The sequence below is a fragment of the Peromyscus californicus genome, unplaced genomic scaffold (assembly GCF_007827085.1).
Source record: "Peromyscus californicus insignis strain IS unplaced genomic scaffold, ASM782708v3 Scaffold_19__1_contigs__length_69161282, whole genome shotgun sequence".
Taxonomy (NCBI): Eukaryota; Metazoa; Chordata; class Mammalia; order Rodentia; family Cricetidae; genus Peromyscus; species Peromyscus californicus.
In genome coordinates this window covers 39,962,260-39,990,160 of record NW_026294491.1, presented here as the reverse complement: position 1 = coordinate 39,990,160, position 27,901 = coordinate 39,962,260, and the positions used below count along the sequence as shown (strand labels likewise).

General features: G+C 50.3%; 1 protein-coding gene and 1 long non-coding RNA gene across 4 annotated transcripts in view; one reads left to right on the top strand and one right to left on the bottom strand.

The window, feature by feature from the left end:
• Positions 1-4,516: 4,516 nt before the first annotated feature.
• Positions 4,517-21,614, bottom strand: LOC128114864 (uncharacterized). Of its 2 annotated transcripts, XR_008219921.1 has the most exons (4): positions 21,475-21,614; positions 21,052-21,131; positions 16,917-16,983; positions 4,517-5,735 (listed from the first exon to the last, which is right to left on the bottom strand). It is a non-coding gene; the product is annotated as an uncharacterized LOC128114864 (long non-coding RNA). The 2 variants fall into 2 exon arrangements; XR_008219922.1 differs by lacking the exons at positions 16,917-16,983; positions 21,052-21,131; positions 21,475-21,614 and adding an exon at positions 6,319-16,714.
• A 107-nt stretch (positions 21,615-21,721) lies between these two features.
• Positions 21,722-27,901, top strand: part of Arhgef4 (Rho guanine nucleotide exchange factor 4) — a 151,015-nt gene continuing 144,835 nt past the window's right edge. The window contains exon 1 of one of the 2 annotated variants that reach the window (XM_052745179.1): positions 21,722-21,842. In XM_052745179.1, the coding sequence (XP_052601139.1) occupies positions 21,804-21,842 (39 nt within the window). In that variant the 5' untranslated portion in view covers positions 21,722-21,803. The remainder of the gene's footprint in view (positions 21,843-27,901) is intronic. The other variant, XM_052745178.1, reaches the window with a different exon arrangement.

The following is a 27,901-nucleotide window of genomic DNA, read 5'->3' as shown; positions in this document are numbered from 1 at the left end:
ACTCTTCTCACTTTTAGGAACAGGTCATTGATTTGCCTATGTTCCATGGGTGAACAGGTGGTGTTAGTTACATGCCCACCGAGGTGTAGTCACTCGGTCTCCATGTTCACACTCAAAACGCCGCCCAAGACTGTAGTAACATGGAGTCACTCACAGCCAGGCACAGCCCGAAAAGTGCTGTTTCATATAATGTGGAGTGACCTCAGTATTAGGGAAGTTCTCTACCAATGGGCTACACCATTGTCTTAGTCACCGTTCTATTGCTGTGAAGAGACACCATGAGCAAGGCAACTATTATAAGAGAAAGCATTTCATTGGGGGCTGGCTTACAGTTTCAGAGGTTTAGTCCATTGTCATCATGGCAGGGAACATGGAGGCAGGTAGGCAGATACTGGAGCAGTACCCGAGAACTATATTCTGATCTGTAGGCAGGAGAGAGAGAGAGAGAGAGAGAGAGAGAGAGAGAGAGAGAGAGAGAGAGACAGAGAGAGAGAGAGAGACAGAGAGAGACAGAGAGAGACAGAGAGAGACAGAGAGACAGAGAGCAAGACAGAGAGACAGAGAGAGACACAGAGAGACACAGAGAGACAGACAGAGACAGAGAGACAGAGACTGACCCTGGCATAGGCTTTTGAAACCTGAAAGCTTTCTCCCAGTGACATACTTGTTCCCTCAAGTCCATGTCTCCTAATCCTTCTAATCCTTTTAAATAGGCCCACTGCCTGGTGACCAAGAATTCAAACATTTGAGCCTATGGGGGCCATCCTATTCAAACCACCACAACCATCAATGCTAAACTAAAACTAAAGGGTCTAGTTGCATGGGTATGAATTGTGGGTCAAGAAAATTCAGTAAGACTCTATGTGTGTAAATGGCATGACAATTCACATAGGTCTTTACATGACAATTCACCACTCTGCCATCCCAGGACACACAACCTGACTCCCTCCTCTTGCGGCAGGAAAAGAGAGACTTCCAAAAGCTACATTAAGATTGGCATATGAATCTAGGTGCCCTGCACAGACACCTGGGGCCATGGTAACAACCTGGCCTGGGCCTCTGCCAAGGACCATGTCTGGGTTCGTGGTCCTGCCGCAGCCGGGGTCTGTATTGGTGTCCATAGCCCATGTTGCCACCAAAGGCCATATAGATACACAGGATCTGAGCTGTAACCTGTGGCCATGATGGCATCTGAGGGCCATGCTGCCACCAAGGACATCCTGATCTGAGTGGCCCGTGTTGTCACTCGGGGCATGGTGTTGCCCGGCCCTGCAGTTTTTCTGGGCAAAACAATAGAGCTGGCCCTGGTGATGTGAGTGAGGGGGACCTGGATCTGAGGGCCAGAGAGCAGGAGAACTGGCGCTGATTCTTGCTGCAGGCTGCATTGGATGAGCCAGCAAAGGCAATGCTGGAGAGCTCACCTGGGTAGTGATGATGAGGGAAAGTTGGCAGACTGGCCAACCCAGCTACCACCCAGGCCCAGAACCAGGGCTATGAGTTGGCTCACCCCAAGATCCACTGAATCTATGAACTGCTGGAGCATGTGAAGGAGCCGGACCTGTAGATCCAAAGCTGCAGGATCTCCACGACACAAGACAACAACAGCATATCCAAGAGGAATCCCAGGGAGAGCCATTATTGGTGGTGTAGCAGAGGCCTCAATGAGACCAATGACTCATGGCAATGAACACTTGCAAAAAAAGATGAATGGACTAAAAGGTAAACGGGGTGAATCAATGGGCCACACTACAGCATCCACGACAAGATTCCCCCTCTTCCTCCTCTTCTTCTTCCTTTCCCTCTTCTTCCTCCTCTTCCTCTTCTTCTTCTTGTTTTTGTTTTGTTTCTTTGCTTTGTTTGGTTTTTGGTTTTTCATTTAAATTTGGTTTTGAGTGGGTGGGGGAGGTTGCAAGGGCAGAGAATGGATTGGAGGAGACAGGGAGATAAGTGGGACTGGAATGCATGATGTGAAATCCACAAAGAATCAATAAAAGTTAAATCAGTTGGCAGAGAAACACTGGAAACTCTTCCCCAGGTGAGTTCCATCTAATGGACAGTGCATGTGTAGGAAGAGCCTGTTGTGATACACAAATGGGAGAAGTAGGTGCTGTGTAGATGTTCTATGAAGAGTCATAAGCCTGGTGGCCCAGGGCTCTCCTCTCAGCTCACTAGCCCACTTCCATTCTCTATAGGAAAATGGGAACAGGAATGGGAAACGCTGTGTCCTGCCACTCCGAGACGGAATGGAGATGCAGGTGGTTCTTTCTACCTGGGCTCTATGTCTCTGGAAACAGCCTTACATATACACATACCCAAAGGCTTGTCTCCAGGCCATTCTTAATCTTATCAAGTTGATAATCAAGATTGATATCCCAGGGAATCTGGAGGTCCAGGTTATCAAGCTGCAAGGATGCTGTTTACATGATCTTTCAAGAAGTTGCAAACTAAGAGACAGAAGTTGAATTTTCCAAACAAGCAGTGTCAATATGCAAAGTTCCCTGCTAGCCTTAATCCTTACATGAACACAGAAAGATAACCTGTAGTAACCTGATGCTAGCTAACCAGTTACTTTCCTATTGCTCTGTATTTCTGTTGCTGTATGAGCCTAGAGCAATAGTTCTCAACTTGTGGGTCACGGCCCCTTCATAGGTTGACAACCCTCTCACAGGGGTCATCTAAGACCATCGAAAAACACAGATATTAATATTATGATTCATAACAGTAGTAAAATTAGTTATGAAATAGTAATGAAAATAATTTTATGGTTGTGGGCCATCACAACATGAGGAACTGTATTAAAGGATTGCATCATTAGGAAGGTTGAGAACCACTGGCCTAGGGAATTCCTACATTATAGATCTCTGACCTATATCTTCAGCCATTTTCATAGCTTATTTTGAGATAGTATCATGATAGATTTCCCAGGCAGGTCTTGAACATTCAGTCATCCTATTCCACCCCCAAGAGTAGCCAGAATAGCAGACCTATGCCAACAAGTGTGGCGGTTTGAAAGAAAATGGCTCCCAAAGGGAGTGGCACTATTAGAAGGTCTGGCCTTGTTGAATTAGGTGTGGTCTTGTTGGAGGAAGTGTGTCACTGTAGGGGTGGGCTTTGAGGTCTCTTTTGCTCAAGCTTTGCTCGGTATGGTACTCAGACCACTTGCTGTTGCCTGTAAGATGTACGACTCTCAGTTACTTCTCCAGCACCAGATCTGCCTGCAGCCACCATGCCCCACCATGACAATAATGGACTGAACCTCTGAACTGTAAGCGAGTCACCCCAATTAAATGTTTTCCTTTGTAAGAGCTGCCATGGCCAGGGTGTCTCTTCACAGCAAGAGAAACCTTAACTAAGACACCAGGCCAACCTGAAATTGTTTTCTGTGGTGTAAGTCACAATCCCAGGGTACCTAAGTAGAAGTCTCTAAAGGACCCCTGTCTTAGGGTTTCTGTTGCTGTGAAGAGACACCCTGACCATGGCAGCTCTTAAAAAGGAAAAACATCTCATTGGAGTAGCTTAGATTTTCAGAGGTTTAGTCCATTATCATCATGGCAGGACATGGTGACATGCAGGCAGACATGGTGCTGGAGGAGCAGCTGAAGGTCCTGCATCTTGACTTGTAGGCAACAGGAAGTTGTCTCACTAAGTGTGACTTGAGCGTATATGAGACCTCAAAGCCTGCCTCCACAGTGACACACTTCCTCCTATAAGACCACACCTCCTAATAGTAGCACTCCCTTTGGGGCCATTTTCCTTCAAACCACCACAACTCCTCAGGCTGCATGGTCTACAACATAGCATCTCTAGATTCTGGGGATGCTCTGGTCTCCCCAAGCCTGTGCTTCACAAGTCCCAGACCCCACTGTGATACAGATGTTTATTTTACCATTGCAGATTCAGGCCAGAACTGGTTAACACGAGAGTCTGAGAGGTGAAAAGCACAGAGCTAGACAACCTTGGCACTTCCCAATACCAGACTGATCTCAGGGCCATGCCCACCACTGCTCTACAGCATGGCTGACTTCCATCACCCACTGTGTCAGGGCAGCATTGCTTGGCATGAGCCCTGTAGCCCAGGCTGTCCTGACTACGTAGTTGTGCCAAGGGGCAAGGCCCTGTGCTGCAGGTTGCTGTCTGTGTGAAATGTCCATTTTCTGTTGGTTGCAATGAAACCTCATCAAAGCCATTCAGGGTAGCCAAGCCATCACTGTCCTTTTCCTTCTCTGCCTGACAACCCACAGAAGACAGCATAGAAGAGGGACACATCCCCAAGAGGGCTGATGTCCCCTAGAGGAGGACAAACTGCTATACTGAGAAGGGCACCAGCTGTCCCTAGAAGAAAAAGAGATCAGGGCCCCTGTGAGCTGGTACAGACTTACCGCCAGAGCAGAGTCTGGACCCAAGCTAGCAGCTATGTGAACTTAATCTCTGTCATGAATAAATGTCTGTTTTCCTATTTGGGGCACCATTCTGTCTAGGTTTCCATTGCTGTGATCGACACCATGACCGAAGCGAGTTGGGGAGGAAAGGGTTTATTTCAGTGTACAGCTTATGGTCCACCATGAAGGGAAGTCAGGCCAGGAACTCAGGCAGGAGTTGAAGCAAGAGACCACAGAGGAGCGCTGCTTCCTGGCTTTCTCCCCCCTGGCTTGCCAATCTGACGTGGGCAGGGGCATTTTCTTGATTAGGATTCCCTCTTCTCAGCTTGTGTCTAAGTTAAGAAGAAACTAACTAGTAGTATGGGTACCCATGACAGAAACAATTCCATTTAACTTGGCGAACCAGCGATTTTAATTGGGGTTACACACAGGAGCACGGGCAACTGATGGGGGGCTTCAGAATGGAAGAAAAACAATCTCTTCCCTAGCAACTGGTAACAGTCTCTATATCTTTGGGAAAGGATGTGGCCTTGTGAGCACCTCCCCTAGCAACCATTAACTATAAATCCTGGGGAGCGGCAGGCTCTCAAGGGCCCCTCTCTCCTCCGTGATTGGCCCAGACTTGTGTCAGTTTCCCATGGGTAATCACACCTCTGAGAGTCCCAGAGGGCAATGGCCATGCCATGCCTGGAGGACAGTGTTTCACAACATCTGCACATAGAGCACTCCCATAAAGGACTGTACCAGGCGTTTCCCAGGAGCAAAAAAAGCCCTTAAGAGTTGGTCCTTCCAGCCTAGAGATGCTAATGGGCTGGGAAGGATGCTCTTTGCATAAAACTTCTGCTAGGCTGGGCCCCTCATCATCAGATCCAGTGAGGGCTACATACTTGAGAGATCTCCTCTGCCCTGGGTAGGCGGTGGCTCCATGCCATGCTGTGGGCATGGGAAGATGATTGGATCAAATGAAATGAAGTCAGTATAGTCAACAGAGTTGGAGCTAGCTCTTTGTCTGGCCTTGTGGAAGCTATACAGTGTGATGAGCAGAGGTCTGTATATTGATACTTCATGGCATGGTAAGAACAGTCGAGGTGACTAATACCTGGTATGCATGGTGGTGACCTATCCTCTTAGCATGTTTCAAGAACGCAGAGGCTGGGGAGAGGGCTAGGTGGGTGAGGTGCTCGCCACATAAGCAGGAGGATCTGAATTCGGCTCCCTGGCATCTGTGCAAACAGCCAGGCATGGGCCCCACATGCCTGTAACTCCAGTGCTGAGGAGGCAGAGAAAAAAGGAAGGAGCGTTACTGCTTTTGTTGCTGGCCAGTCTAACTGAATTGGTGAGCTCCAGGTTCAGCGCCTCAAAAAAGAAAGCAGGAAAAAAAAATATAAGGCAAAGAATGACTAGGAAGGACATTTTACATCAATTTTCTAGTCTGCACACACACACACACACACACACACACACACACACACACACACACACACACACACACAGACACGTACTCAGAAAGGGGGGGATTTAAAAAAAAAGTTTAACTGGCCAGTTAGTGCAATTAATGAAGTCACTAGTCCTGTCACGGATGCAATCTCAATGGGAAATCGGCAGCGTTCACTGAGTTTGGGGAGGGGTTGAGGAAGGGGTTCAGTGTCTAGGGTTAGAAGCAGGAAGGTGCTGGGGAAGAAAGAGAAGAAGTGGAAGGGATGGGATGGGGGGTGAAAGGGAAGGGAGGCTGTTGGAATAAGGTCCCCTGGAACCCGTGCCCAGAAACATATCAACTGTAGCTGCCCACAGGGCAAGAGTTGTTGTTGTCCTGGACCAGCTGCTGACATCCTAATAGGAACTGGTTGGCAGCCAGCTTGGAGGAGGTCTTTGGTAGACCTATCTGGTTAGGAGTTGGGGTCTGGTGTCGAAGGACAAGAGGCTACCCCACTTAACCCACCTTGGTCTGAGCTGGCTGTGCAGTCTCCCTGTGCAGGGGCTGAAAAGCGCTCCTGCTGGGTAGGGGTCTGTTGCTGTCACTGCTCTTCTGGATATGTGTGGATAGAACCACGCAGCATTCTCCTTGGTTCTGCCCCCTTCCCCCCACTGAGCTAGTGTTGATGTCTCTGCCTGGAAACTGTCAATGCTGGGCTAGCTCTCCCTCTTCTCCATCTCTGGCATCAAGTATAGCCATTGGGGGTCATGTTGGCTGTGCTAAAAGTCTTGGCTCTGCCTTATTCTGGCTCTCTGGACTCAGATCAAGCAATATCTTTGGCACCAAGCATTAGGATACAGTTCTTGGGGAGAGTGGCCAAGTTGGGTCCCCAGGACAATCAAGCCCAGAGGTTCTGTTTTTCATGGCCTCATTCATACGTTTATTCCATGGCCCAGCCTCGGGGGTGAGGGTGGGGGCGTGTTTTGAGGCATTGGCCACAGAAGAGAGGCCCACTCCAGGCTGGTCTTTCTCCAAGGACTTAATGTTGAACACAAACCCTGGCTGGGTCCTTCTGTTCTCTTGAACTCTACAAGATTGACTTTTAAAGGCTGGGGGCCAAAGGAACTGAGGAACCCTGGGTAATTTCTCTACTGTTCAGTCTTAGTTGAGCCCTCCCAAGCCTGACAAGGCCTCTCTGACTAAGTTTCTCCCCAAGGACCCGCCCACATGTTCAGTAGATTCAAGACACAGCTGGATCCTCTTTTTCAAATTGATCAAGTCCTGATCCTGTCATTCATAGGTTGAAGGGTGTGACCTCTGAGCGTCTTTTCCTCATCTATAAAATGGACCACTGATTGGCTTATGTGCCCAGTCTGTGCCCATTGGCTTATTCTTCCAGTCTGTGCTCATTGGTTTATTCACCCAGTCTGTGCCTAGTTTACAGCAGGCAATACTCATCTGGGCCCTGGGAAGATGGCCGTCAGGTGGTTCCCGGGGCTAGCCAGTGCTTGCATGTCCTGTCTCTGCAGACCCTGCAGCCAGCACCTTGAGAGAACCATGTGCGGACCTGAACACATGCCCGAGGCCAAGACATCCTAGGCAGCCACAGTACATCCATTTCTTCATTGCAAAACAAGAAATTCTTGGTGATGCACAAACATCTGCTCCATCATTTCCCACTTTGAACACTGAACGTTTCTTTGTGCAAAGACATTGATTCTTAGGACTACAAATGTAGACTGTGCAGGAACTCCTAGGTCTCTTCTTGGTTTCCCACTGCCAGTAGTAGCTGATTAGTGATTTGTCTCCATTCAGCTCTTTGTTCTGTATAAGTGCTGCTATCTTGTGTGTGAGCAGAAGTGATTCATGCACACATGCACACACACACACACACACACACACACACACACACACACACACACACACGCACACACTGCTCTTTTGTAAAGGCTCCTCACACAGGCACACAGTCTCCATGGCAAACAGCCACACATGCCCTGAATTGTGAGCACAATTTTCCCTGAACACCCTGTTGCTAAGAGCAGCCTTGGCCTGGCTCCCAGGCACAGGGGCCCAACTTCCATCTTGCTAGCTCTGTGTGGGCCTCGGGATTGGATTGTTTCAAATAGGGTGACTGGGGCCACCTCATGCTGGGGGTGTGGTAAGCACAGCAGCGGACATGGTGAAGAGAATCTTGCAAGGGCTTCCATCCCATCTCCCGCCAAGGCCTCTTTTCCAGGAGAGAGGGGCTGCTGTTTGCAGGGAAGTGCTCATCCCCTGGACTCCCTAGAAATCTGTAAACTCTCTTAGAAGGGAGACAGGGGTAGGGCATCCCTATTCCACAAAGGCTGACTGGGCACGTGGTTGACCTAATCTGAGCCTGACTGTGTGACATCATGGAGATATTCATAGGTCCCCAGACTTCCCACAGCCTCCTGTGTCCTCCCTTTCAGACAGCAGGTCTTATGTTGGTGCCAACCTAGACTAACAGCCCTGGCTACAGCATCCTTCCTCACAAGAGGACCACACTCATCCTTTCAACCCATCAGAAGGTCCCTGAAGTCCTCTGGGCCCAACCTGGAAGCATGGGCACATGTCTGCGGCCAGGTACAGGCATAGGACTGAGCAGCTGGCACTTGCTCCATGGCCAGGTGTGTGTCCACATGGGACTAGAGTACTCAGCCTGGGGATGCCCACTTGCAGTGGTATAACTGAGGCTCAGGAGACAACACTCATTCTTCCATCTGACATCTGCTCTGCTCTTGGCCTTTGGGGAGAAAGGACAAGACCCTGCTGTGGGAACCAAGCCATTTGGCTCCAACGAACTTCAGTCATGCTCCACCGGACAGAGCGGCAAGGACCTCTCCACGCTGAACTGGGCACACCTTCTCAGGTTCCAGAATCCCCCTTCTGCCCACTCCTCCCGCTCCAGTCAGGTCCCTATTCAGAGCATGCAGTCTCCTAGCCATTTGTTGTCTAGCAAGCTTACAAAGTGGGCATCTCCGCCATGTTTTATGGCCCCTTTCATTCCTTCCTCTAACTGTCTCTCTCCTGGGACAACCTCCCCTCCCTACCCCATCTACTGCACACAAAAGCCCATTCTGTCCTCTCTCTTTGAGACCAGTGTCACCCCGGAGACTGGCGCCTTCCAGCTTGGGCGGTCTCTTTTGCATCAGCCCGGCCTCCTGGCTCCCAGGCTGCCTGGAGCCCTGCCCAGTGACCCCAAGACCCCTGCTCTGGCTTCCCTTCTGAGACCGAAGTCTGACATACTCTGCTTTCCTGCAGTATCCCTGCTAGCATCAGCATGGCTCTACCACGTCTGCTACCCTGGCAAATCCTTAGCAGCCAACACTTTGTCCCTGCCCCCCATCTGTAACCAGCATTTCTCTCTCTAGTCCTTCGGGGTTTCCAGGGTCAGCCCCCATGAGTCCCCAGCTCATGCTTCAAGCTCAGCATTGCTCATGCCTTGGGTCACAGTCTGCTGGGTGCTTGGTAGCAGATGAGGACATTGCTCCTCCTGGAATATCACGCCACTGTGGGGTGGTAACCGATGATGGAGCATGGAAGCACAGGAGGAGACATGATGTGCTAGGCTGCATGTGCCAGTCGTGGCTCCCAACTGCCTCACATGTTGACACATTAAGCCTCACTTCAGCATGAGAACCGAGGAAGCTCCCTGGATTGGTTCTTTTTCTCATAGCTGCAACAGAAAACCTGGTAGGAACAACTTAAGGGAGGGGAGAGTCTATTTAGGGTCACAGTCTGTGGATACAGTCCACCATGGTGAAGAGGTCATAGCAACTGGAACTTGAAGCAGCTGGTCATAGCACATCCACAGTCAGGAAGCAGGGGATGATGGGAGCTGGTGCACAGCCCACTCTCTCACTTTTATGCAGTTCAGGACCCCAGCCCACAGAGTGGTGCAGCCCACATTCAAGGTGAATCTTCCCCAAACAATGAACTTTATCTAGGTGATCCCTCAGATATGCCCAGAAGCGTGTCTCATCCACGATTTTAGGTCCTCTTAAGGTGATAATCAGTATTAATCATGACACTCCTTTGGTGTGGGGCTTAACAGAAGTATTCCGTGATGGCCTGTCTTGTCTGGGAGATGCTGGGCTCAGCTGGGCAGTTCTGGGTGGAAAAGAGTCAGCAGAGGAGGGCTGTGTAGAGTCCCAGCACAGCCAGGGGGTTCATCTGCTTTTCTACTGGATCCGCCTTCTTTTCTTGGTACAATGGATGTCAAACATACAAAACTGTGGTACAGGAAAAGCCCATCCCGAGAAGGTGCTACCGACTGCACTTAAGGTGTCAACCCAGCTGCCATTGTTTCTTCCATCCGTGCTACCTCAGGCCAGGCCCTGGGGGTGGGGTTCATCCAGCAGAACTGTTTGCCCCCTGCCGCATGGACACTCTCATGTCTTCTCCTGGTTGGGTCATAGCAGGCCAGGAGACAGGTGCCATGGAGTCACAAAAGGGTCAGAATCTTGCCTCCAGCCACACAGTCAGTGCCAAGGGACCTCAGACGCCATGTCCCCCCCTCCCCAGGCAGTATTCAGTGTGGCCAGCTCAGACCCACCATTAAGGCAATCTAGTTAGGGCTTGACTCAGAGTCCTTCAGGCCCCCAGCTCAAATGCGGCCCACTCATGGGTATGTTTTGATCCATGCTAAAGGTCAGCAATACTTTCCACTGAAAAACAAGGTGCCTAACTATGACACAGATGTTCAGCAGGTGGTTGGAGAGATGACTCCAAGACAGCAGTCAAGAATGTGTGCTGCTCTCTCAGAGGACCTAAGTTCGATTTCCAGCACCCACATCAAGTGACTTACAAGAACCTGTAACTTCAGCTCCACAGAACCTGATACCTTTGGCCCCCGTGGGTATCTGCGTTCATACGTACATAGCCACAAAAGAGACATGCACACATATACATGATTAAAACTACAAATAAAAACTTCTTAAAAAAAATTGCCAAGTAGTAGTCCTTGTTCCAGGAGACTAGAGTGGAAGTGTGAAGGTGGGGTGTGGCATTGCAAGACCAGAGAAAGTCATTGCAGGCTGCCTTGTGGCTGGAAGAGGTGAGAGGAGGGAGGAGGCTCTTGCACATCCGGGTTCCAGCAGAACCCATCTCTCTCTCCATTTCAACCTTTCCCAATAAACAGAAACTGCAGGGGGCATGATGTCCCAAGCCTGACCCCACTCTTCAACAGCAAAGATGGAAATAAGGTCCCCATTGTTTCCAAATAGAGTCTGCTGGCTCTTCCTTTCCTTTTTCCTTTCCTTTCCTTTCCTTTCCCTTTGTGACATACAATCTGCAGTCCTGGCAAGACGGGCAGGTGTCATTCTTTGCCCTGAATAAAAGCCACACAGAGGCAGGCTTGAGATCCTCTTAGGCTGAGGGGTTGAGGTAGGAGACGGCTCCTTGCTAACACATTGAACCATGTTGTTGCTAAATATTCCACTTTTTAGGGCCTGTGACACCAAACCTCATCCTTACTCCTATAGCCCTGACCTAGAGGACCACAGTCATAGCCTGGGTCATGTAGCTTTAGCCATTGAGGAAATGTGACTTCTTCCCAGTTATGACCAAGCCCAGCTTTCCCTTGGGACCAGTGATTGTGTCTATGTGGAAAATGACATGTCCTTCTACTTAAGGACTCTGAGCCTGCAGCTCTATCATGGAGTCAGGTGCTTGAGAAATAGTCATAGATTCTGCTCTCTGAAATGTGACCTTTCCAGGAAGAGGAACACTTCAATGTCCTCAGCGCAGGCCAGATTGAGGTCTGCGGTGACAGATCAGTTTGGTAAAATGCTTGTTAACACTCTAGTGTGCTTTTAGTTGCTGTGATAAAAATCCAGAATAAAAACAACTTGGGAAGAAGAGGGTTTATTTAGCTACAATTTAGAGTGCATCATGAAGTCAGGGCAGGAACTCAAGGCAAGAACCTGGAGGCAGAAGATGATGTAGAAGCCAGGGAGGAACACTGCTTCCTAGCTTGCTCTCCATGACTTGCTCACCTTGTTTTCCTATATCCCAGGACCACCTGCCTAGGGGTGGCACAGCCCAGAGTGATCTGGGCCCTCTCACATCAATCATTAATTAAGAAAGTGCTCACAGATGTGCCCACAGGTAGATACAATTCTTCAACTGAGGTTTCCTCTTCCCAGAAGACTCTAGGTTGTCTCAAGTTGAAAAAACCAATTAGCACAACCAATCCCTTGTCAATTTGACACATACAAAAATGTGTAGCTATCAAACCATAACCTTTTCTTTCTTGTTTATCCCCAAGATCTCACATTAACATCACAATATAAAGCATAGCATAACTTTAAAAGTCCCATAGTCTTTTAAAAATTCAAACACTTTAAAATTTCAAACTCTCTTTAAGATGTCCAAAGTATTTTAACTCAGAGTCCCTGTGAAACCAAAATTAACTTAAGAACCTTCTTTCTCCAGGACTAGGGCATGAAAACAACCATACTTAAGCAAAACCGAAGTCCAAAAGTGTAGCTCCAAACCTTGTGGCTCAGTGTCTGACACCTGGGACTCACTCATGATCAACTAGGCCCCCAAGAGCTTACACAGCTCCACTTCTCCAGCTCTGCCATCCACAACACATACAGACTGTCTTGTAGGCTCAAGCCAGCTCTACCCTACACCTATCATTGTTCTTGGTGGTCACCCCTCTGTCCTGGCAACTCCAACTTTCATCAACGGCCTTTCCCAGCCTCCGACAGTGCCAAGACTTAGCTGCTCCCTATGACCCCTCTGTGTCACTAGAACCAGGACTGTGTGAGAAATTCTTACATTTTGCCAAGTTCAGCTTTCAGCCTGAGATGCAGACCTGACCCCCTCTAGACTACAGTTTCCGTGTGCTGGCCCTGAAGAAATACTTCCCAGAATATCTTGGCTCAATGATTCGGATCTCTTATTAATCACAACTGATTTCTCAGCCCCAGATAACCAGCATCTACTGTCCCAGTAAAGCAAAGGTTTCATTTCCACAGATGCTTAACCCAAAATACCACAGAAACAAAAGCAAAGGCTTTTGCTGCCCTTGGAAACTTCATCACCAGGCCTCCATCATCTGTACCTCTCTCAACATCTTCCAAGACATAATAGCTCATTAAGCTCTCAAAATTCATTGGCCTTTTCCACCCCAAAGTTCCAAACTCTGTCCACAATCAAACACAAAACAAAACAAAACAAAACAACAACAACAAAAACCATTGTCAGGTCTGTAACAGTGTCTGGTACTAATTTCTATTTAAGTTTGATAAACATTATGACCAAAAGCAAATTGGAAGAAAGGGTTTATTTCAGCTTACACTTGCAGGTAATTGTCCATCACTGAAGGGAGTTGGGGTAGGAAACTGGAGGCGGGAATTGCAGCAGAGACCATGGAGGAATGATGTATGCTCTCCATGGCTTCTTGCCCATCTTGCTTTCTTATACAGCCCAGGACCACAGCCGGCATCTCCCACAGTGGGCGGGGCCCTCCCATGGCAATCATTAATTAAGAAAATGCCCCACAAACATGCCCACAGAGTAATCTGGTGGAGGCAGTTCCTTAGTTGAGGCTCCCTCTTCCCAGGTGACTCTGTGTGGCATCAAGTTGACAAAAAACTAACCAGCTCACCAAGTGAGTGTGAAGACCAGAGTGTGAGCCCCTAGAACCAACATCTAAAAACCCAGGTACGGTGGTGTGTGCTTATAATGCCAGTGCCGACAGCCAGATCTCCAGGACTCACTAGCCAGACAACTGAGCCTGCTTGGTGAGCTCCAGGCCACTGAGAGACCTCGTTTCAAAAAAATCAAGGTGGATGGCACCTGAGTGATAACAGCCTAATTTGTCCTCTGGCCTCCATACGCATAGGTACAGACATGTACCTGCACACAAAAATTTGTACACACACACACACACACACACACACACACACACACACACACACAAAGCCTGTTTGAAACATATCCCCCTACAACAGAGGGAGTGGCTATCTCCAGAATGGGAGGCAAGTAGGTTCTGGTACATATACCATCGACCAGGTACATCAGAAATGCCATTGGCTTAGGCTGAGTGTCTATGGCCCTCAGGTATCATAGGAATGTGCAGGTGAGGGGCGTGTGCCTTGCACTGCTGTGCAAGCTGCATGCATCTGTGTGGGGGTGGGCCACCTCCTCCGTGATAGCTTCCTTGGTCCTTCAGGGGGCTTGGACACAGGGCGAACCAGAGGCCTGACTGAGAGCATGGCTCACCACATGACTGGAGCCTTGGCCTCTTGTTTCTTCTCAGAGAGGCCAGCTGGCTGACGCTCTGAACCTCATAAATAATATCAGGTGGTGGAGGACTCAGGTTCTGATTGATGTGAAGGGGCACGGAGATCCTGAAGGGCTGCTGGCAGGCCCCCAGTCATAGTGCATCCAATTAAGGGGCTTGCAAAGCCACCATCTGTAGTAGAATATTATCTTAAGATGAGTTACATTTGTTTAGGCTGTGGAACATTTGTTTAGTGATATGGAGATGTGTTGCATTCGTTTGTGTTGCATTTGTTTAACTCTGTGAAGCTGTATTACTTTCCCTGCCTAAAACACCTGATGGTCCAATAAAGAGCTGAAGGGCCAATAGCAAGGCAGGAGGAAGGATAGGTGGGTCTGGCAGGCAGAGAGAATAAATAGAAGGAGAAATCTGGGAAGAGAGGAGGATCAAGAACAAGGAGAGGAGGGTGCCAGGGGCCAGTCACCCAGCCAGCCACGGAGTGAGAGCGAAAGTAAGAATTACAGAAGGAAGGGAAAGTTAAAAGCCCAGAGGCAAAAGGTAGATGGGATAATTTAAGACAAGCTGGCTAGAAACAAGCCAAGCTAAGGCCGGGCATTCATAAGTAAGAACAAGTCTCTGTGTGTGATTTATTGGGAGCTGCGTGGTGGGCCCCTCAAAGAACAAAGGAGTAAAGAGTGAAAACCACAACAACCATCTTTGGAAAGAGTCACCGCAGAATAAACGTGTTTCTTCCCCTCATCCCAACACAGCCTTCACCACCTTCGGCTCCACCTTAGCAGGTTTTTCTGAGGACCCCTAAATGTCTGATGCCTTGATAGGTGGCAAGGCTCAGGCCTTATTAGAGACAGGGTTGGTATAGCTGAGTAGATGACTCAGTCAATAAAATGCTTGCTGTCCAATGTGAGGACCTGTGTTCAAATCCCCAGCACCCATGCAAAAAGCTGGGCTTGGCAGCCTATGCCTGAAACCCCAGCACTGGGGAGACAGAGGAGGATCTCAGGGGCTTGTGGGCAAGCCAGACCAGTTTCGTCAATCAGTTTCAGATCTAGTAAGAGACTATCTCAGACAAGGTAGACAATGACTGAGGAAGATCTCTGATGTCAACCTCAGACCTCCCAATGCGTGTGTGTACACACGTGCAAACACAGAGACACATTTGCTTGTTTTCAGAGGAGGTGTGTGTCTCAATATACAGCCCTGGATGGCTTGGAAATCACATGTAGACCAGGCTGGCCTCAAACTCACAGAGATCTACCTGCCTCTCTCTCCCAAGGGCTGGAATTAATGGTGTGCGCTGCCATGCCCAAAGAAAGGGTTATAATTTCAGGAGTGAGAATAAGTTGAGCATTAGCTTGGCTCTGAGGCTTGGGGATTGATTCCACCCTCCACTTGTACCCCAATCCAGCTGACAGACTCAGGGTTGCCCTGGACTGAGTTCATCTCTGACTCAGGCTGGACACATCCTGTACCCAGGCACCCCAAGTCCTGCCAGAAGACTGAAATCAGTACTGCATAGAGCAAAGAAGAGGGGCCCCTGCCTAAGAGCAGGTCCAGCTGTGTCTGAGAAGGTGGGTGGTTAGGCGCAAGGCTAGATGCTGAGCGGGACAAGCCATCAAGTGGCAGGAAAGGAGAGTATAGGGAAAGAGATCATCAAGGTTAAGATATAAAAGAACCCATGACAGAACTCTCTGTCTCTGTCTGTCTGTTTGTCTGTCTGTCTCTGCAGGATATATGTAGCAAAAACAGATCTCATGTGAGAAAAGCCCAGGATCTCCAAATACAGGAAAAGGCAGATGCTATGTCATGGATGAGGGGGCAGAGCTTTGGAGCCTTGGCCCATCCCAGCTCTCCGGTCCATTTCCATTCTTGGCAAAGACTTCCTCTTCCTTAGTAAGCACTCTAAGTTTCTGCCAATATCCAAAAGTCCCGAGTCCAGTTCTTTGTTTCAGGACACAAGAACCTGGACATTCCAGTAGGGGATCCGTGCCTATAACAATGCACACGTTTGACTAGTGGTGTGAAAAGACATTTCAGGAGGAGGAAACAGAGAAATGTCTGCATCAGTGAGCACCTTCAGAGAGAAAGACAGGACCATTTGCATGCCCAGTGTCAGCCAGGCCAAGACTCCAGGGGCCTAAGGCTGAGCCTCCATCCTCTTCTCCTTCACTCCTGAGCATCCCTCATGCTGACTCTACTCATAGGCACTCAGGTCCCCTCGTGTTTGACACAGACTCAGGACCAAATGCTAGCCTCTCACATCCATGCAATGACGGCCTTGAGCTGAGCCCCAGATCAGCTCTCGTTCTTCCCAAAGCCTAACATCCAACTTGCCAGCACTTCCTGTTGAGTTACCTCCAACTTGCACCTCACCCTCAGGCCTCTCTGCCCCTCTCTTCTGAGACGCTAATGTGTCTCAAGAGTTTGCATCTTCTGTGCTCAGGCCATCAACTTCCCACAGGCCCCGTGATAATCCAAGTCCTTCCTCTCCATCTCCAGGGTTCTCTGTCTCTGCCTTCCCCATATTCCACCCCATCTTCCCATCTCCATCTTTCATCTGTGCTCCTTGAGGTGCATCTAGTAGGGCTTCTTGCCTGACCCCCACTTTGTGGCCACTGGGGCCTTTGCACTTGCTCCCCTCTAGCTCTGCCTCTGTCAGGACCCTCTACCCCTGGACACTCCCATTCCCGCCCCCCGCCCCCTCAACCCCCCCCCCCCCCCCCCCCCCCCCGCCATGGCTTCTTAGTGTCCAGAGCTCAGAAAGATCTTCTCTGACAATATAAATCACCTCTCCCCTTCCCTACGGCTGCACTTTTTACTTTAACGCCCTTGATCTAGTTCCTACCTTTCTGTCTGATGATTCATTAGCAAGAGTCCAGCGAGGACGGGTATATTAGTTGCTCTTCTCGTTGCTGTAACAAAATATCCAACAAAAGCAATTTAAAGGGAGAAAGGTTCATCAGGGGATACAATCCATCTGCTGTGGGGAAGGCAGGGCAGAAGGAACGTAAGGTCCTGGTCACATCACATTCACTGTCAGGGAACAGAGAGAGATGAACATTTACGTTAACGCTCAGTTTGGTTTGGCCTTTGTGGTCAGCCCAGGACCCCAGCCTGGGCAGGTGCTGCCTTCTTTCAGGATAAGGTCTTCCCACTTCAATTAGCCTAGTTTAGAAATGCCCTCACAACATGCCCCCCACCTCGAGCTTGTCTTTAGGGGATTATCGATCCCATCAAGTTGACAACCATCATTAACCACCACATCAAACAAACCAGATCAGTCCCCCTAACCCCAAGCTGACAGGCATGTAATGGGTGTACAGGAAGTATCTCTTTAACTGATGCATTTTCCAGGTGGTCTGAACGTATCACAAATGATGTAGGTCTATGACTTGAAGAAGAAACAGGGATGGCTGAATGCTGGCAGGTGGATGGTTTCCAGTGTCCACTCTGCTGATCTCTGGGGTGTCCCTCCTGGCCTGGGCTCTTCTGCATACCACTCTCTGTGCCTTCAAATTCTCCCCAGCAGTGTTCTCTTCAGCATCTGCATGCTCAGCAGGTGTTAGCAGGTGCCAGAGGTGACAGGTTCTCCAGTGGTCATTACCTTCAGAGAGGTCTCCATTCCTCCTGACTCTGCTGCTCTCCAGGTCCAGCCAGCCCAGTGTCGGCAGCAGGGCCCCAGGGACACTCGCAGCCTTCAGTCTTCTTCCTCCTGGAGTTCTTTCTTCTAAGACTCTGTGTAGCTTCCTGAAGGCCTTTCACTCCAGGGCTTAGTGCTGCTCTGCTCTGCCATCTGGCCCCTCCCCTGCTCCTTACCCCTGCCAACCATCTCATCCCACTGTGCTCCGTGTTCTTGGGGCTCTCACCCCACTGTGGGGCATCCTTTTTTAAAAACTCAATTCCCAAATGTCCATGATGTGTCTCCCACTCGTAACAGGAGCTCAGGCAGGCTGGCCTCTGACCAGGGAAGCTGAAAGTCATGTCCTCCCTTCCAGGCTGCCCGGAGTGCCTATGAGGGATGAAGGCAATCCTGTACTTTATAACCTAAGAACTCATCAAGGGTCAAGGAGCCCGGGGTTTGCTGGCAGAGGTTGTGGGAGCCCAGAGTCCAGGAGCACAACCCCAGCCTCAGCTTCCTCAGCAGTTTCTCAGCCAGAATTCTGGCTGCCACTAAGGCACCTGCTCCTCCACTTCCTGCCTGCTCTGAGTCAGCAGCCCTCCTATGGATTTGTGATCAAGTCCATCGTCTCTTCCAAACACGTCTTTCTTGCCATGTCAATCAAGGGAAGTTTCTAGGCTGGTGGCATAGGCTCATCTATGTGTGCCCAGGAAATCTGGGCACAGGGAGTACAGGGCATGAGACTGCCTGTCTGTTTCCATCTTTTCTGTTTCTTAGCATCTGTTGTGATGTTTCTTGTCCAGCTACGCCCCTCCCCTCACTTTCCTATGAACTGTGTTTAGTGGTAGCACACAACAGATATGATGTTGGTGTACTTAAAGGTGGGGCGCTCAGATAACCTAAATCCTTTCATCAAAAAACAAGCCTACTTTTTAATTTTAATTTTTTTTAATGCCAAAAATGCAAGAAGGGATCACCATGCAAATCAAGTTCTCCTGAAATCCTGTTCCCCACAAGGAGGAGTCAAACATAAGGCTATCTCTGACTTTCTCTTGAGCATTCGACGCCATCTGCTTCAAGACTGCTGAGAAGTAAGGTCACAGCAAGGGTCCTTGAGACCCAGAAAGGACTTGGTGGCGGAACCGTTAGGATGGCAATTCTCCTGCATAGGGTCTGCTTGCTCCCCAGTCATGGTGGCTGGCCCAGATCCTGCTCCCAGGACCCGGTTTCCGAGTGTGGCTTCAGCAGGTGTGAGGGCAGAGGGTGTCACTCACAACTTGTTAACACACAGGAGGGTGTCCCTAGAAGCTTATTAATATGCAAGTTACCAGACTTCACCCCAGACCAACTGTTTTTAAACTTTGGATGGCATTGGAGGCTGAGTCCTGATATGTCTGTCCTCCAGGTGGTTATGTGGTCCAGGGCCAGTCCGCTAGTCAGACAACAGTGGAACAAGTGGCCAGGTGTGGACACTTGCTGTGGATCCCACCATCCCTCCCTCTTCTGGGAAAGCTTAGCACGCAGCCTTCCAAGAAGCCAGAATTCATGGTCAGCACCTGGGAGGCTTAGTGGGTGCTGCTCAGCCACCTCCTCCAGATTGAAGCATTCAGTCCTACAGAGAACCTGGAGGCCATGACACTCACAAGAGGTTCCTCCCGGGGGCTGAACTCAAGTGCAAGTCACTGCTGGAGGAGAGGAGACTTTCAAGCAAGTTCCTCAGGGGTCTCCATCCATACAGTGAAGCGTTCATGAGTGCTCACCCACGCAGGGGTAGGTTTTTCAGGGATGTAGCTACCTGAATCACCCAAACCCCTGAAAGTAACCCCTCACCTCACTCTAAGTACCCCAATAAACTCAGTGGTTCACCACGATGGACTTGCATGGAATGCTTCCTTTGGTCCCTGGTTGCCTCCATCTGAGGTGAATAGAAACAGACCCCCTATAGAGAGTTGCAACAGTGAGTCACTTCCTTTCCAGGCAGTGTTCCTCTCCCATGTGAGGAACACAGGTTCAGAGCCAGTGTCCAAGACTGAATACACAGAGCCCACCCAGCCAAGAGTCCAGTTCTGAATACCAGCTCTTTCCTCCCACCGTTGTGTGACTCAGGGATATGCTTCTAGCAAGTTGGATAGCATGGCAGGTGATGGATGCAGCCTGTCCATATAAGCTCCAGGTGCCTTCCTGAGGTAACTGACCCCACTGAGTTCTAAGCATTTGTCTCTCAGTCTGGTCTGGGCTGCCCTGGGACCTGAGAAGTAGAGAAGCAGAGGAAAAACACACAACACTCTACCTAGCACCATGGTGACATGATGATCAGGGTGGTGGGTGGGGCTAGGATTTGAATGAGGGGTGCAGGCTTGGGCAGGGGTGCCCAAAGCCAGTGTGGAGAGATGCTCATGTTCCATGGAATACTTCCAGCATAGGGTCTACCTGCCCCTCAACCATGAAGTACCTGGCCCGGGGTCCTGATCCCAGGACTAGATTTTCATGTGTGGTTTCAGTAGCATGGGGCAGAGGGTGTCATTAGCAACGTATTAACAATATGTAATCCCATCCAGTGCAGTACCATGCACACAAGCTCTTGGCTTTGTATTCTCCTGCAGAAAACAAGAACATTCTATTCTGTTTTACAACTACTACGTGTGTGTGTGTGTGTGTGTGTGTGTGTGTGTGTGTGTGTGTGTGTGTGTGAAGGTTTGAGTGTGTTATAGCTGCATTTATATAGAGATAAATATAACTCAGGTTGCCCTTGCGACTAGTGCATTTAACCTTTTCTTTTTGTTTTTTTTTTTTTGGTTTTACGAGACAGGGTTTCTCTGTGTAGTTTTGCGCCTTTCCTGGAACTCACTTGGTAGCCCAGGCTGGCCTCGAACTCACAGAGATCCGCCTGGCTCTGCCTCCCGAGTGCTGGGATTAAAGGCGTGCGCCACCATCGCCCGGCTTAACCTTTTCTTTTTGTACCAAGGAATTAGAACTAGAGGCCAGGGAGATGGCCTGGTCCTTAAGAGCACTTGCTGTACAAGCGTGAGGATTTGAATTTGAATACCAGTTCCCACATAAAAAGCTGGGTGTGGCCACATCTGGCTAGAACTCCTTTCCTGGGTCAAGGAAGCTGGCAGAGATAGGATGCGTTACCAGGACTTCCTAGCCAGCCATTCCAGTAGAAAAACTAGCTCCAGATTCCGCGAGAGACCCCGTCTCAAGGGGGAAAGGCAGGAAAAGGCGAGGAGCCATAGTGAAGACCCCGAACACTCTCCTGTGGTATGTGTGCTTGTGCATGAATACACAAAAGAAGCTAAAAATGTTATAGCTCATCAAGAACGTGGCTCTAGAGACCATGTGTGGCCCTGGAAGCCCTCACCTGCTTCATTCTCTCCACACCATCGTCGCCATCTTCCAGGGCACCGATCACCTTGCCTCCACACTTCTGTCAGAGCATACCTGAAAAGGTAGAGAAGGGGGAGCAAAAAGTGAGCTCAGCTTCAAGACTTAGGTCACAGGGATCTGAGTTCACAACTGCCCCCTACAATCTGCGTGGGTACAGACAGCTGTGGAGCCTGTTTCCTCCCCTGCTAAAATGCTGCGCTAACATCTCCGAAAGTTCTCAAAGCTTGACTTAAGCTCTAAGGGAGAAAGGGAGGCGGCCGTTTCCAGTAGGACCTGGGCCAGGCACTAGTCAGTCACAGCACTGCGTGCCAGACAGGCCTAGGGGACCAAAGGGCGGAGACGCGGGCCAGTGTGTCGCAGATGCACCGCGGCGCGGATTCTCTTGCCCATTTCTTACTTAGGTTAAGTTCATATTCCTAGTGGGCTCAAGAACCCTGCCCGCCACGTCCAAGGATCTCGTGTGTGTGTGTGTGTGTGTGTGTGTGTGTGTGTGTGTGTGTGTGTGTGTGTGTGTGTGTGTCCCGTTCCTGCCGAGGGCTGGGGGTGGGCAGGACCAGTGTTTGGACAAGTCCCTACGGACTTGCACGTGCCCGGAGTGGCCGGGTTGCAGAGGCGCCGCCTCGGCGGTCCAGGGCGGACCATGGGGCGGGGCGCGGGGTGGGGTCTGGAGCTTGACTCGCCGGAGCGATCAGGAGCAGCGGGTGGCCGTTGCGCCCCGGCTGCACCATGCTCGGCGTGGTCCACTTCCTTCGCAGCTTCTTCAAGGTGAGAGATATCGTCCCGGGGACCCAACGCCGGGCTTGCTTGCAGCGTCTAGTAGGGGTCAGGGATGGGGGCGGGCAGCCGCGCACACTGCTGCGCCCGGGCTTGTCTATCCGTTTGGCTGCGAGGTACCCAAGTACGATCAGTGCGGCACTCATAACTTCTCGAAGTTCTGGATCCGGAGGCAGTGGCCTGCCGGAGTGTGGCCCTGGTGACAGCGGGGACTGCGGGGGTGGGGGTGGGGCGGCGGATGCGGGGAGGCACACAGGGGAAGAGGGGCTCAGAGAAAACAGTCTTGACCGGAGGTTGGAGAGACTGGCAAGGGCCCCCGGCGCTCCTGGGTTCCTCGCAGCCTTGGCTGGTGTTGGCCTGGAGCTACTCAGGAAGTGGTTGCTATTGTTATTACCTGGGCTGAATGTATCAGATGGAGAATTTGGGTTGGGGCACCAACGTAAGCAAGTGCCTAAGACACTGTAGAGAATGGGAACTTGGAGGAGCTTCTCAGATCATGGAGACCCCACTGTACTGGGATGCTACTACCTTTCTTGGCTACACAGGGACCTCGGGGTGGGCAGCCGCCTGCAGGGCACCGGCAGAGGGGTAGCTGGCTGCAGGTTGCCAAGCTCCACCTCTCCAGGTGAGCAGTGTGGGAGGTGGGGATGTGCCCTGACTTCAGGACCAAGGCTTCAAGAATCCGGAAGCGTCAGCGGGAGGCCGGCAGGAGGAAGCCCAGGGTTAGGCTGACAGGTGACGTTGGGAGGAGCTGTCACAGCTCTGTGGCTACCTTCTGGGAGTCCATAAGCAAGAGTGAGGCAGAGTCCCCTAGCCTAGAGACCTCTGACCTGCTGGAAGGAACCCTGACCTCAGCCTTTGCCTCCGCCATCTGGAAGGGCAGCCTGCTTACCTGTAACCACTAAGGTGGTTACAACACTCTCAAGAAGCCGGGGGTGGGTGGGGTGGGTGGGGTGGGGGGAGGTGAGGTGGGGTGGGTGGGGTGGGATGGGGGGAGGGGGCCTTTCCAGGGTTGCACACTGAGGTGAGGCAGGGAGAGCATGCTGGGCTGCTGTCCAGGCGGTGGCTTTGGGGGTCCAGATGCTTGGAATGATGACCCTCCCACAGAATCCCAAGCTATATGATCTTGGAATACCCATTTAACCACTTTGGGTTTTGTTTTCCTGTTTGGAGAAGTGTGGGTGATTCATTTTGCTCCTTTCAGGTGACGATCTTATGCAACACGTGGGTGGTGTCTTTGTGAGCCCAGGGACCTCGGTTCTTCCTCGCCTATGACTGTAGGCAATAGTAAGCAGCAGGTGCCTTGGGTGGTAAGCCAGCGAGGCAGTCTCCAGGCCTTGCTTGCCTCAGCTCATGGAACAGGCAGAATGTAGCCTATGGGGAGGCTGCTGTCAGCTCAGGGACAGCTTGCCTGTTTGCTAACCAAGTCTGGGAACTGGGGACAGGATGTCCTCACATTCCCCTCTTACTCACTGTCCTGTCCCCAGACCCTCTTACCCCACTCCGCATATACTAAAGGCAGAGTCACCGTGCCCTGGAGGCACTCCTCTGTGAGGAGCTGGAGGCCACCACACCCACTTCTAGCTGTGCAGATACAGTTTACAGCACCACCTATGAATGCAGATCACAATTTTACTTCCACGGACACTGGTCAGGTGGGAGGTGATGGGCGCCACTGACTCCAGTGGGCTTCTGTAGGAATTATCTGGTGGCAGGTACCTGATCGTCAACCTCAGTTGGATTGTTAACAGAGCCACAGCCAGCTAATCTCTGTGTCCCAGGAGAAACAGTGCCCCAGATGCCCAAAGCCCAGGTCGATGAGGCTTCTGCTGGGCTGTCTTCAGACTCTGGGGGGGCACTCATCCCAGCCATGAGCATGCAAGGCTTGGTTTAGTTCAAGTGGACCAGACAGAGGGCTCACGCTTGCTGTGGGTCCCCACGGCACACAACATTTGGTTGTACCAGGAGGGATGTGTGCTGTCTCAAGAGGCCGGAGCCCCATCCACGCAGGCCACAGTCATGCATGTCCCTTTCACGGGAGTACTCTAGAGTGTTACAGACAATTGGGCATCCCGGCTATCCACTGAAGTGGTAGATCTCTCTGTTTTCATTAAACGTGTCCTACGTCTAATACAACGGCCAAACATTTAGGGTGGCTTGCCACTCACTGTCACCCAAAGCCTGACAATACAATGTCGTAGACCATCAAGAGGCCATTGAGGACACAAAGGACAGGTCTCAGCTGAGGGGTGGCACAGAGTTAGTGGGCAAGGGGGTGAAGGTTTGTGTGGCCCCTGTCCTGGGAGTGTGATCTATTTCTATTGATTCCCAAGCACATGTATGCACACTGGCATGTTGTGCACCTGTGTGCATACATGGGAACACACACTGGCATGCTTGTGCTCACATGTGCACACATAGGCACACAGATATCAACATGCTTGTGTATACATGTTTGTACATAGGGCACACACACTGGCATGCTCATGTTGCACATGCATGTGCATGCCCACCAACAAGCTTATGCACACACGTACATACATACAGGCATGCTCCTGTGTATACCTGTATATAAACACATAGTATACACACACGCACACACACACACACCATGTGCTCAAGTACACAATACACATGCACACTGGCATTCTTGTATATGTACATATGCATGCACACTGGCATACTTATTCACACACGTGCAGATATGTGTGTGTGCATGTATGTAGGCCATAAGTAGACATCTGTTGACTGTTGCTTATGCACACACATGCATACCAGCATGCTCCTAGGGACATGTACACACATGGTATATGCATACTGTCATGCTTGTTCACATACATGCACCTTGGGGCATGCTCCTATGCATACATACACAACAGGACACATACATATGATTCTGTCTCCTAGTCATATCTGTATCCAGGTGTGTACACACAGGTACATGCAAGAGGACTCCATCAAAAAAATTGCTTTGTATGAGTGCCAGTGATTATAAAAGCACATGTGTTCCAGTATGGAGGCCACATGGGGATGAGTGAATCCCCATAGGTCAGCCCACTGGCTTCTTTTATTATTATCATTTTAATTACTGTATATATGTACATATAATGGTGGGGCATGTGCATGGCATGGTGCATGTGCCGAGTCAGAGGACAACTTTGTGGAATCAGTTCTCTTTGTCCACCTTTACATGGGGTCCAGGGATTGAACTCAGGTCATCAGCCATCTCGCCAGCCCCCTACAGCATTCATTACGGCTGCTGCGCAATCCTAGCAGGCAGGCTACATGGGAAGGGAGCAGGGACAGCTAGATGGTGACTTTCATTGCTAGGGATGAGGGACTGACAGTGAGTCACTGTTTGGGACTGGAGAGGCTCCTGAGGCTTTGAGGCTTTCTTTGGTTAGCCACCAAGGGTCAGGGAGCAGGGCAGGGTTCCCGTCAGCTGCTGATCATGCCTTTGTCAACTGAACACAGGACGGGGAAGTCACCACAGGGCAGGCTCAGGACTTCAGTGGTCCCTGGGAGGTGGACTTGGGATGTGATTCTGCTTTGTGACCTGTCTGCCTCTGCATCCGTTGAGCCCTTATTCCTGATGCTGGAACTCGGTGACACCCTGAGCCACCAGGAATTAGCTCTGAACCAATGTTAAATTCTTCTTAAAAGGTCTATAAGTTCTCTGTATAGACATTTGGAAGATTTACGTTGTGCCTGATGCTAACTCAGGTACATATGTGTAAGCCAACTTTCTGTCATGGAAACAAGATACTTGAGATAATCAGCTTCTAAAGACAGAGAGGATGGGGTTTCCATGAGTGATTGGTTCATCCTGTTGCTTTGGGGCTGTGGTGAAACAGCGTGCGTGGGGCAGCCATGTAGCGCATCATAGGTGGGGCTGAGGGAGGATGCGGCTCTGACCTAAAGCCTTTCTCTAAACCACATCTCTTAACTGCTCTGTCACCTCCCTGCAACAATCGAAGGACACTCCTTTTGAAAATGGAACTTTAGTGGACAGTCCCGTTCCAAACTATAACACAGCTCCTCCTTACCACCCGACCATCACTCTCCATGAAGGAGCTTTGAGTCTTCCGAGTCAGGTCAGGGACTTGCATAAGGGCAGTGGAGTTTACTCAATAAATACATACATTTTTTAATTTGTAATTTTTTTTTTGAGACAGGGTTTCTCTATGCAACAGTCCTGGCTGTCCTGGAACTCAATCTGTAAACCAGGCTGGCCTCAAACTCACAGAGATCTGCCTGCCTCCACCTCCCAAGTGCTGGAACTAAAGGCGTGCACTACCACTACCCAGCTCGCAACAAATATATGTTGATACCTGCTGTGTACCACACATTCTAGTCATTGAGATGGTATACAAGACCTAGTTTGGATTTTGTTTTGCATTTTTCGTGTGTGTGTGTGTGTGTGTGTGTGTGTGTGTGTGTGTGTGTGTGTGTGTGTGTAGGCCAGAAATAGACATCTGGTGACTTCTTTGGTTGCTTTCCACTTTACTTTTGGGGACATGATCTCTCCTTGAACCTGGAGCTTACTGATAGCACTGTATTGGATGTAGTCTCAGCAGTCCTGGGGTTACAAGCACAGTACTGCACTTGGCTTTTTATGTAGGTATTGGGGGTCCAGACCCAGATGTAGTTTTTGGCTTTTGTTTTGTTTTTAGTTTTTAGTTATCTTTATTAGTACGTGTGTGTGTGGAGGTAAGAGTACAACTTGCAGGATTCAGCTGAGGAGGACATCAGAGCCCACTTGACAGAGGTGGGGAGGGGGTCTCTTCTTACACCTTTTTGGGCGTGGGGGAGATTCCACAGGATGAGCCTGAAGCCACCTCTCTCATTTCCAGGCAGGAGGCAGGGAAGGGGGTGGGGTGGGGAGCAGGGTATGTGGCCACCCATACCCACTTTAATGTCAACTCACTTCCCCAGGTGGGAGACTAGAAGTCAGTTAGCTGAGGACCCAGAGGGAGCCTGTGGGCAGGTGTGGGAGAGCAAGAGCTTCAGCAAGGTATGGCCGGAGCCGCAACTGGATCCTCACCCTCCAGTCTTAACAACGGGAGAGTTCAAAGGACATCTGTTCACCCCAGATAGGACAGACCAGAGAAACGACCCCACCCTGGTCTAGCTTAGCAAACTAGTGAGTTTATAGGAGTACCGGTGAGATGTTGCTTCCAGACACGTGAGTGACTGAAAGCCATCCCTGAAAAGCTCACACCAGTGTGGGTGGCAACTCATGCAAGTTGCATCCCTGCAGCTCCCTGAACAGCTAGGGACAACTTGACCAGCTGGGCAGTGTCCCCACCCCCTCAGTTGCTTACTGCTTTTATAACCTCTGGTGGGGCCTGCTGGATACGGTCACCTTTTGAGCTTCCAAGTTTCTCTTCATTCTGGAGTCTGAGGACCCTCACTCTTGCTTCAGTTCTGAGGAAATTTCAGTTTAGAGGAAGTCTCCACGCGATACCGTCAACTTGACCCGATACATCTTTGTGGCAAGGACACAAGACTCTCACCATGCGGGGCTACCAAATCCAGTTTTGTGTGTATGTGGGATGGTGGTAGATTATGGAATGGGGTAGGCAGCCCTCACAAGGGACACATCCATGCTTCAGCACAACACAGGGATGCACCTTGTCTTTAAAACTCTTGTAACTGGGGCCTCACTCTGTATAGACAGGGGCTGAGACCAGGAGGGGAAAGAGTCTCACAGAGTGGTGGAACAAGAGTTGGTGTTAATTCCCTTCCACAGAGCAGGCTTTCAGTGAGAGCCCTGGATGTCCAGGCTTTCAGTGAGAGCCCTGGATATCCAGGCTTTCAGTGAGAGCCCTGGCCTGTGTGCCTGTATGGAGCATGGATAATCAGAGATAGAGAAAGAGACTTCTGTCCTATGCAGGTGGATGCACTACAGTCCCTGCCTGCAATCTACCACTATATAACACTTCCCTGTGGCACTCAACTGGAGGATACCCCCTGCTGGGCGCCTACAGGATGGTGGGCAGGGGAAGATGGATATGAACTACCTGGGAGTTTGGGAGATGTAGGCCACT